The sequence below is a fragment of the Mixophyes fleayi genome, chromosome 6 (assembly GCF_038048845.1).
Source record: "Mixophyes fleayi isolate aMixFle1 chromosome 6, aMixFle1.hap1, whole genome shotgun sequence".
In the NCBI taxonomy this organism is placed as follows: Eukaryota; Metazoa; Chordata; class Amphibia; order Anura; family Limnodynastidae; genus Mixophyes; species Mixophyes fleayi.
In genome coordinates, this window is record NC_134407.1 from 49,074,534 (window position 1) to 49,086,313 (window position 11,780).

Below are 11,780 nucleotides of genomic sequence, written 5' to 3' on the forward strand. Positions count from 1 at the left end.
TCCCCACATACTCATGTCCAGCTATCTAATAACCACTTATCTTAGATGGTAAAAAAAAAGTGGCTGGTTAAAACGTTGAAAAATAAAATCAAATTCCCAGGGGAAAAGTTAATGAAGTTTAGATAAAACCATTGGCATCAGTGTCCTCCCCAACACCTTGAACAATGCTGCTATACGCCTGATTAGCAATGATTACAATGATTAGCAATAGCACCATACAGCATATGATGCTGTTGCTAATCAATGTAGTGAACAATGACATAGCTACAGAACAAATTATTCATCTACATTGTATTTAATAACATGTATTTTTACAGCTCTGACTGTGCTTTAAAATATGGGAAAACATGTATATTTATATGAATATATATTAATACACACACACACACATACACACACACATATATATATATATATATATATATATTTATCATATATATATATATATGTATATATATATAAATCATCATTTATTTATATAGCGCCAACATATTCCGCAGCGCTATATATATATATATATATATATATATATATATATATATATATATATATATATACACACTGTGTGGTCAAAGTGGATATTTAGAAGTGGTGTCTTTAAGTAATGTTTGTAATAAACAGTCACAGATTCCCCCCCCCCCCCCGTTCCAAAACAACTGATGCTTTCTGTACTTACTAAGCAGAACTTGTGATATTTGTCTTTTTGCCTACTTTTTGTACATTTCTCAGCATCATGCTGTGTCTTGCTCTAGCATAATACTTCCAAAACAAATGATTTTCATGGTACTGAAAGTCTGTGAATGTTACCAAACGCTTTCAATGAAAACCCACTATATACCAATTGTTTTTATTTTTTATGTCAACACAATACAGTGTATGTCTAAATAAAGATAAATAGTTTAAAGACAATAAAATACAAAGCACTGACATTCTAGTTAAATCATAAACACAAGAGAGAAAAAAAAATCATAAACATAGTTCTAGTTAGAGTCAATTAATGGTTTATTAAATTAGTCCAAATAGAAAATACTGTAAATAAGATATGCCTGTAATAATATTGTGAATGCAGACAAGTCTACACTTGTATAATTTTTTTCTTTTAGTATTGGGGGATTTGTAAGTCATGTTAGGTGTCAAGCAGTCCAAAGGAATTAGCGGTGAATTCCTGCGTTAGGGTCTTGAATTAAATAGCTTTAGGCTAGTACATTTCTACCCCATGTAGAGCTTTGATTCAGCCATTCCAGAAATTGACAAAGAAAGAACACACTGAATGCCACTTTTCAGCACAGTAGGCTTCAGACAAATTTTCATTCAACTCTACAATATCATCATTAACTTCTCTGGCTGTAGTGAGTTCAGGCCCAGCTGGTGAATTGGACGGATTTGGTGTCTGACTGGATTTTGTGTCAGGTTTCTTTTTTCTGGAACTGGGTTTCTTCTCTGTGCCAACATTTGCATTCACTTCTGGATCTCTTGGTCTTCCCTCTGGACCCTTTTCAGGTTCTTTAATATGACCTTTCCCTTTGACTTTGCCTTTTTCTGTTTCTACCAGGACATCTCCACCTATTTTTACCAGCTGGGACTTAGTAGCTTCTGCCTTTTTACAGAGTCGTGACTTCAAGGTATTGTCCTCACAGGCGTTTTTCATTTTCTTAAATTTCCCGAGGATCTGTTTCCAGTACTGTTTGGCTTTCGTGGCGTACAATGGGCACTGTTGCGGCTCCCCTTCGTATGTGCAGTTGTAGCTGCTGCTGCTTGGCTGGCTACAGCTTAGTGACAGGCTTACATTTGCATCCCCAACAATTTCCCAAGTGCACTCGTGTTTGTGTTTGGTTGAGAAGAGCCCAGATCGCAGGAAGGCTTCAGATTCTCCCCTCTTGCTGGCTCTCTTGTCATTTTTGCCATGGACTCCTTGTAAAGTGCTCAGGCAGTTGACCAAAAAAATGAATGAAATAATCACACTGGAGTGCCTCATCTCATTAGGTTAGTGTTGCTGGATGGTGTGCGATTCAAGGGCGTCCGAGCATTAGTAATCAGTACCTTACTTGGAGCACAAACTATTTCGTATTCAAAAATTCCTAAAAGACAGGGACATAACACAATGGGTTAGTGAGTGAAAACATAGATTATTACTGAGGTGCTGGCTGTGTAACGTGAAATAGAAAAATAAAGGGATATTAGAAAATCACACCAATCATTCTGGAATTTAGTTCTGTAAGCTGTAGCTGAGAATGTGTAGAAACTTAATGAAAGAGAACAAAGGAGGTCTTTAAAGATTTACAAGGACATACAAATCACAAGCACAAGTAGATCTAAATAAAAAAGTATTTTGTTGTAAAAACCACACAGCGCATATCAAGGAACAAAGTAACAGATTCTCACCGGAAAAATAATGACAAATTCTCATTTATTAAATGAATCACAGAGCAAAATGCGCTAGAACACAACAAATGCAAGACGTACTGAAACCATGCTGCTATTTCTAATTGCGTTGCTTTTCTCAAGTGTACTTTATACAATTTTTTTTAAACAAGCAAATGAATGAATAACATTTAAAATAACACACCATTTAATCTTATTAAACTATATTATTGCAGCTGTGTTCCAAACCCTGCATTAAATAACACAAACTGAGAATGAAATAAATACAACTACACAGATCATCAGGTGTTTAAAATAAACATGCAAAATGCAAGAAGCATAAGCACAGCATACTTATAGCAACGTAGGCAGTCTTACCAGACACTGATGACAAGTTGGAAGGCACCTCTGGAGGACTCTAGAGAAGGGTGCATTAAGAGTGTGAGTTATCAATGGGGCAGGAGGGGCCGTGGTCACTCTCAGCCCCTCCCTGTGATTCTTCATGCACCAACACACTTTTGCAGAAGAGCAAACTATGAAAACAAAGTGAGCATCGATGTTTTGTTTGAGTTGCCTACATGTGTTTATATTCTCTCCACTGAAAACATAAATTATTATATTGACCTGCCTGTGAAATAAAAACAAATCATTGCTGTACACCAGATAGATGGCTGGACTTACAGGTTTCCCTGGTAGAAGTACAATAATTAAGAAATCAACACTGCAGCAGACACACATTTGGGCATCTCTCAAAGCCTATAATTATGACTAACATGAAATTAAATGAAGACCTCAGTGACATTAATAGATGGGCGATTGCTGTGACATATTTTCAGCAGCTTCTTCGACCTGGGCATGTCAGCATGGTGCTCCGTGGGCATCTGAGGTTAACTCTGAAAAGACAATATCTATAAATAATCTACAAGACTTTGATACCTCAAAAAAGTTATCTCCATTGTGTGTACTTGGCAGGTCCACTTTCACACACGGTAGTAAATGGCATAGGAACTGCTCACCTACTAAAAATATCAGTATACATATTTCATAGTATTATATATATATATATATATATATATATATATATATATATAATACTTATATATATATATATATAAAAAATTTAAAAACACATTGGCAACAGCATTGTGGAGCACAAGCAGCTAGTGGTAGTCCTTTTTTGTTTATGGGGGGGGGGGGGGGTTCAGCACGGTGGATAAGTGGTTAGCACTTCTGCCTTAAAGCACTGGGGTCATGAGTTACATTTTTCGACCATACCCTTATCTGTGAGGAGTTTGTATGTTCTTCCTCTGTTTGCATGGGTTTCCTCTGGGTGCTCTGGTTTCCTCCCACACTCCAAAAACATACTGGATGGTTAATCGGCTGCTAACAAATTGACCCTAGTCTGTGTGTCTGTCTGTGTGTCTGTCTGTCTGTCTGTGTGTGTGTGTGTGTTAGGGAATTTAGACTGTAAGCTCCAATGGGGCAGTGACTGGTGTGAGAGAATTCTCTGTACAGCGCTGCGGAATTAGTGGCGCTATATAAATAAATGGTGATGATGATATTCTCATTATTTATCTACATACGCCATAAGATAACATGGAGAGAGCATACCTACATGATATGCACCACTGCTTATTGAACTGTTTAGGTCAGTCTGATAGACTTCAAGTGCCGCATGTGCAGCCCCCTAACCACCACAAGTGTTGCACAATACCCTTCATCTCAGTAATAAATTAAAATAAGTTTATCAAAGAAAGACACATGCCACTCAGGCCCTCCCCACAAGCCCACACTTATTGGGGGCACCAGTGGCCATTGACTATAATTACCAATTAATGGCCACTAATAAACAATTTGCACTAATTATAACCACCTTGACCAGAAAGTCAGTCAGTCAGCTTTGAGGCTTAGGTCTGAATTATTCATTAACAATCAGAGTGGGGGCATAACGCAGGTAAGAGCTGAGGCTGCTGGTGAAGGCTCAGCAGGTCACTGGCTGCCTGCAGACTGCCTGTTGCCCATGATTAGACAGAGTGAGTTGCTTTACTGTTACTGGCATATACTTGGTGAATATAACTATAAGTCATGTGGTTATAGTGTAAAGCTCATTTCGGACAACATTTCTGTTAAGAAATTCGGGACAAAATAGGCCACACCCCAAATGCACCCAAGTCACGCCCAGATCATCGCAAACCACACCCATTACAATTGAGACTGTTCTCCTTCCTGCCAGTCCATACTCATTTCGACCAGTGAAAATCAGGATTGCCCCTAGCAGCAATTCTCCTCGGGTTACTGTAACTGGAAAACAAGTAAGACAAACAGGAGCAGACCATGGTTTATTGGTTTAAACAGCCCATGTTGGATATGATGCAATTTACTAAATGAAACTTTTTTAAAAAAGGGAAGCATAAATATTTTTAGGACTATTAAGGTTATTGCACTCGACAGGGTGCTAGGGAGATACACCAATGTTTAATGCCCACAGTAGCCCCTTTTCTCAAGGATGTTTGCTTACACCAAGGTCAGGCGCAGGCTGGCAAATTTCAGCCCGGGGGAAGGGGGGGCGCACAGGCGGCCGCATCACATGACACGCGATGCGGCCCTAACAGCGGTTGGACTGAGCGGCCCAGGGGGGCGATGACCCCCTGCCCCCCGGCCCAGCCCTGACCAAGGAAGGTTATCTGGTCTAAACTGAATCCACTGGAAAAGCACAGAATGACAGTCACTGGGATAGTTGTTAATGGCATGGGGTCATGAGTTTGACCATGGCCCTATCTGAATGTAGTTTGTATGTTCTCCCGTGTTTGCGTGGGTTTCCTTCGGGTGCTCCAGTTTCCTCCCACACTCCAAAAACATACTTGTAGGTCAATTGGCTGCTATCAAATTGACCCTAGTCTGTGTGTGTATTAGGGAATTTAGACTGTAAACTCCTATAGGACAGGGACTGATGTGAGTGACAAATATAATTTCAGCGCTGCGGATTTGGTGGAGCTATATAAATTGATTATGATGATGGTTACAAAACAAGATTGTGGTAGTAAAGGCAAAATACAAGAACAACTGACTATCAAAAACTGTGAGGAGTCAGCAGTGGTGAAGGGCTTGAATTCAGTATTCTATTATCACCTAAGTGGCCGTTACATAATTCTGCATGATCACATAATAATGAGAGAGGAATGGGCACCCGCCACACTGTTTTGCATGCGCTCTTCCTTTTTCCTTTTATAAATTTCAATTAAATATAACCCTCCACCCTTCTAAACTGCTCTACATGACGTTAAGGTTAAACCTCCTTACATCATTTTGAATTTGTGCTATTAGTTCTGGCAATGTTTCTTGTTGATTTTATTTAGCAAATTCTACTAATTTAAATTGCTTTACATATACAGTAAATAAAAAACTGAAATGATTAATAAATTGTTTGGTAACCCTTAAATCTGCTATGCAGCCTTTCATCCATTGAAGCTTAAGCAGTACTTATTGAGTTTTACCCACTATACCCGTGATGGCGAACCTGTGACACGCGGAGGCAGTTTGACTGACACACCAGGTCAAACTGCCTGTTTTAAACATGCCCAACATTTTTTTCTATACAGCAGCCGCGGACACTTCTTTCACAGCGCCGCGACTGCTGCACATCTCCACGTCGGCGAAATGGAGCTGCTGCGCATGTGCGGTCGCAGCAGCTCCTCCCTTGCATACCTCCCGGCGTTAGTTCAATGGCGCGCATCCCTGGAGCACGGTAGGGCTTGTAAAGCCTATTTATAATATTTAATTGTAAAAGTGGCTCAGATACTGGCCACCAGTAATGTTATGTATTAATAGACAAAAGCCTCCATTTCTGGTGAGCCCTGCAGGGTATGCAGAGCTGTCTGATTATATATAAATATTGTATTAAAGGATTAAAAAAGTAGAGGAATCCTCTACTTTTTTTTTTATCCTATAAATGGAGGCTTTTGTCTATTAATAAAAACAATACATAACACTGCTGGTGGCCAGTATCTGGTTTCACCCTGTAACCCACTAACAAATATATATATATATATATATATATATATATATATATATATATATATATATTAAGCCAGTATTTTGTAGTGCTACTCTTTGCTGCCATGACATCGGCATGGAATTAAAGCAGGCATGGAACTGTTAAAGCAAAAAAATTAAATCAAAACTTTGTATAAAACAAATAATATAATGTGTAAATATATATATATATATAAAAAAATGATGATGATGAGATATATATATATATATATATATATATATATATATGTCCACACTTGTGTCATGTTATCAATGTTTTTTTAATGTACACATTAGCAATGTGCGATATCATTGTTAGTTTTAATATGGAGTGTCAATACTCATTTTAATGAAGGGTTTAGTTTGATTTAATGTACAGTATCTTAGTATGTGGTAGGAATGATTTTTTTATGCTTTATTTTGCTTTCTTCAGAATTCAACTATTTGTAAACACCCCATTAAAAATTTGCCAATGGGTGGTGCGGTAAAACCTCCAGTTTCAGAGGATGCCCTTTGATTAGCTGCGCTCTGCTCCAATCCCTGGTTGTTGCATGGAGGCGTGGTGTCACCGCTAGCACAAGAGTTCTGCAGAGAACCAGTTTAAACTGGCATAAACAGCGGTTTTGTTGTTTGTCATTGCCTTAGGAAGGACCCTACAGGAGCAAAGGAGCCACAGCCCTGAAACGTGAGTCATACAGCTGTGCATCAAGACCGAACCAGGGAGACCAGCGAGGTTCACAGCCCTGCACAATCACCCCAGTTAGTCATAAACAGCGCACAAGGAGAGCACCGCAACAACCAGACACTGTACTCGCGATACGCAGCATTGCAAGTGGCTCTCCTGTAAGTGCAATTGTCTTACATAAAAATAAGATCTGCATTAACGTACTCCACTATTGTTGCCTCTTTCTGTCTTCATCATCTGCTCATAAGTTCCAACCTGAAACACTCTTTCTCACTCGTTCATTTTGGCATATGTATCCTGTATAGATACATACATACCAAAATAAAGTGTACTACCATTGTATAAGACTGTTACTATACAACACCACCTGATACTTCCTGATTCCCACCCGTGTCTCACATCACAAAAATTACCCATATAACTTGCCTCCAGAGCACCTCTTGCAGTTCCTGCTTCGAGAGAGTGTTCTCACTATCCTCAAAGAGCACCATACAACCCCCCCAATTTCTAAAACACCACCCAAAAAAACAACCCTTATTTTGGCCTTCATCTTGACTTTTATCTTTATCCTGGCAGGGTTCTTCTTCTTTGGAGGCTGTGTTTCCCTGTCCTGCCATCTGGAGCCTCTTCTACTGTTCCAAGCCCTGCCTAGTTCCTGCTCCACAGACTTGCTGAGTTCTGCCAACAGTGCTGCAGGTACGCGCCTGCCTACTGCTAGTTACAGAAGGGAGTACGTAGTGTAGTGCTTTCAATTATTTTGTACAGGAGTCTGTCCAACAACACCGTTACAGAGGTAATAAAGCGGTCAATAGGTTTTTAATTACCTCTGTAACAGTGTTGTTGGACTGACTCCTGGTACAAAATAATGCAAGTTAATTTATGAATTAACTTTTTATAGAAAATGCCCTGATTTTTATTTATGTATTGTTGCAGCCCTGAGATGGAGAAACCAAAACATAAAAAAGCAAGTATGAATGATAAAGAGAGTGGTAGTAGCAGTAGCAGACCCTTTCAAGACATATGGACAGAGATATATGGCATTATAGACAGAAAAAACAGATCATTGTGCATACTATGTAATGAGACAGTAGTAAGCAGAACGTGGAACATAAATAGACATTTTGAAACTAAACATCGCCAGCTCTTGGAAAAAAGTCTGGATGAAAGGAAGGAATACATTTCTAGACAGTTACACCTCTATAAGAGCCAATAAAATTCCCTCCTTAAATTTGTAAGAGGCTCTACAAATTTAACATCAGCAAGTTTATGCGTTGCTCACTCCATAGCTCAGCATGGAAAAGCCCTCAGTGAAGGAGAATTTATTAAAGAAACTCTTCTAAGGTGTGCACCAATTTTATTTCACGATATGCCAAATAAAAATGCTATTATAAAGCGAATTTCTGACTTACCAATCAGTAGAAATGTCATCGAAGACAGAATAATGAGATTGAACACAAACATACAGCATCAATTAAAAGGAGACTTAGATAATTGTAAATATTTTTCAATTTCTCTTGATGAAACTACTGATGTCACATCAAATGCTCGGTTGGCCATTATTGCTAGATATTCAGATGGTCTCACAATGAGAGAAGAGTTGATAAAGTTAGAATCAGTGCCAATAAGTACATCAGGGAAGGAAATATGTAAGGTTGTTATACAAACATTCCGTGACCTAAGCATTGATATGTGTAAAGTTGTCTCAGTGACGACAGATGGGGCACCCAATATGGTGGGAAAAAGTGTAGGATTTGTGAAGTTGTTTATGGAAGCTATTGGACGTCCACTTGTGCCTTTTCATTGTATTATCCATCAGGAGGTGTTGTGTGCCAAGGCAGGATTCACAGAATTAAATGATTTAATGTCAGTTGTAACAAAAATAGTGAATTTCATAGCTGCTCGACCACTTCACAAGCGAGAATTTACTGCACTTTTACAGGAAGTTGATTCAACCTACAGTGGACTGCTGATGTTCAATAATGTGAGGTGGCTAAGCCGAGGGAAAGTACTTGAGCGATTTGTGGAGTGCTTTTCAGAAATTAAGGTTTTTCTGGAGAATAAGGATCTTGCAAACTTTCCTCAGCTCAATGATCATAAGTGGGTCAACTCATTGATGTTTTTCACAGATATCTCTGTTCATATGAATGAGCTAAACTTACAATTACAAGGTTTTGGCAAAAGTATTGATGTTATGTTTGGATACATCAAAGCCTTTCAAAGTAAACTTCAAATCTTTAAGCGAGATATAGAAAGTAAAACTTATAAGTATTTTCCTCGAGTAAAAAAGTATTTTGAGAACAACAGTACAACTGTACAAAATGAAATAGAGCCCATGCACATGAAGTACCAGCATATTGTGAACTCGTTACTTGACCAGTTTGGTGAAAGATTTAATCAATTTCGAAACCTGGAACAGACCATCAAAATAATTAAGTATCCGGATTTAGTAGTTTACAGTACTTTAGAATTAAATAGTTTTGAATGGATGCAAATAGATGATTTGGAGATGCAACTTGCTGAATTTCAAGCCAGCATCTGGATTCAAGTGTTTGTCGATTTGGAGAATGAAGAAGACTGCCCCTACGAACAGGAAATTTGGAGTGCTTGGAACAGATTACCAGACACTTTTAGCACCCTGAAAAATCTAGGAATGGCTTTGCTCACAATTTTTCCCTCAACATACTTTTGTGAGACTTTATTCTCAGCATTAAATAATATTAAAACAAATAAAAGAAACAGACTGACAGATGAAAGTTAGCAGCGCTTGCTTGGCCCTGAAGTGCACAAAATACAAACCTGCAATTGAAGATCTTTCAAATGCAATTCAGCAACAGAAAAGTCACTAAGGTAAATCATTATTTGTTTTTGCTTTTCCAACTAATAAATAGTACAAATATATTAAAAATATAACTCTCTCTTTATTAGGGCTGTAAATATCACCAAATTATGAAAATTTCTTGAAGTGACACACGACCCAAGGACGGCAACACTTTTTTCCGATTTTCGACACACCAAGCTGAAAAGGTTATCCATCACTGCACTATACAGTACATGCCTATTTAGTTGTCTGCTTGCTCTCTGCTGCCCCCTAGAGTTTAAAAATGCAATGTACAAGAAACAGATTGAAATAAATAGTAAACAAAAGTTTTTGCTTAATTAACTTCTCTGATAGTCACTGTGGGGAGCTCTGTTAAAATGTAATGAGGGGAATGCCAGGAGCAGTATGGCAAAAGCCTAAGTTCATTTTTAAATGTAATTTAATATATTTTACGTTTTTTCCTTATGTACGGGATGCTGTGTCATCAGATAAATAATGATACATATTGTTATGTAAGATTTCAGCTAATCGCATAGGCATACATTATTCTGTATTAAGGAATAAAGGACTTTTATCTGCATATGCTCATTAATGTGAAAGGAAAATTCTTATTACCACATTTGAGTTTGTTAGCACCTTTTTGTTAATATTCTTTATCTTTATCTTATTCCGATGTCCACAGTAGGAGGGGATACAACTAGCTGCTGATGAGATCAGAAGAATGCTCACAGCAGCACAGAATATTTCAGATAGGCAGTGCCCTGCCCTGGTGGGAGGCAATGAGCTGTTCAATTGTGTAATTGTGTGAGGACAAGGTGGCATGCGACGGGCACAGTGACATGAGAAAGGAGGTGAGGGTGAAACCACAATCTGAGAGCGAGTGTAAGAAACATGGTCCCCTAAGAGCAGAGGATATGAGGTACTATCAAAATTATTACATCCATGTTGTTACTGAAATAGCATCATTATACTCCAATGGAATTGAACAACCAATGCCACATATGTGTCAGACTTATGCTAAAGGCCCACTCTAGACACAGAAATGCATAAGGAATGAAGTAAACAGGTTAACACCACAAGCAAAAATATCCCAGAGGCAGTATATTACATATAGAAGCAGTACTGGTAACGTACAATGTTCCAGGATGGACTATCTAGGTCTTTCCTTCATCAAATGTGACTTCCTTGCCAAATTAACATAGAAAATGGTGGAGAGCCCTAAACAATTACCAATTATATGGAAACACTTTTTAAATATCTGCTAAGTGATCTTTGCATGCAGCTGAAAAGCTACACCCCCTTTTATTGCTTCTCTTTAGGATAGGGTTAAAGTAGAATTTGACCCTAAAGTATACAGTTAACCCTCTTCCCCACAAGCTGGCAGATCTGTGTATCTAGGGTGTACTGGAACCCATTTGATCATCGATACTCACAACACTATCACCTCTTGTGTGTAGAGCAGTGATGGGCAAACTACGGGCCGCGGGCCAGATCCGGCCCACTTAGAGGTTCTATCTGGCCCGCCAATATTTTAAAACATTTCATTAAAATATGCATAAAATTATTAAAATATTATTATTTGTTTTTACATTTAAATAAAAAAATAGATACGAGGAACTTATAGAAATGCAGTCACAGCTTCATTCATCACATTAGTTTAATAAAAATTTGTATTATATATTTCGATATTTGAGTTTTTTAATAAATTATATTGGCTTGCCTAAAGTTTTTCTTTTTTATTTGGCCCGCTCCTGAAAAAGTTTGCCCATCACTGGTCTAGAGTAATGAGGTGCGAGATTACAATCTGTTATATCACTTATTATGGCTTCATATTGCCTATCTCTAGGAGTGGTTGAAAAGTGAAAGCTGAATACTAACATGGCT

General features: G+C 38.2%; 2 protein-coding genes across 2 annotated transcripts; one reads left to right on the forward strand and one right to left on the reverse strand.

Moving 5' to 3' along the window:
- Window positions 1-984: 984 nt before the first annotated feature.
- On the reverse strand, window positions 985-7,569 carry FGFBP3 (fibroblast growth factor binding protein 3). Its single transcript, XM_075178284.1, is given in 4 exon segments — window positions 985-1,981; window positions 1,984-2,078; window positions 2,716-2,779; window positions 7,492-7,569. Coding segments are annotated over 4 exon segments (987 nt in total). The 3' UTR covers window positions 985-1,231.
- Window positions 7,570-8,444: 875 nt separating this feature from the next.
- LOC142095332 (general transcription factor II-I repeat domain-containing protein 2-like) lies at window positions 8,445-9,836 on the forward strand. The gene has a single exon (XM_075178285.1). The coding sequence runs from the start codon at window positions 8,445-8,447 to the stop codon at window positions 9,834-9,836; it is 1,392 nt and encodes a 463-aa protein (XP_075034386.1).
- Window positions 9,837-11,780: the final 1,944 nt, after the last annotated feature.

Bases quoted from the DNA above. Each gene is read 5' to 3' on its own strand.
- LOC142095332 (XM_075178285.1), top strand. From the start codon at position 8,445: ATGCCAAATAAAAATGCTATTATAAAGCGAATTTCTGACTTACCAATC.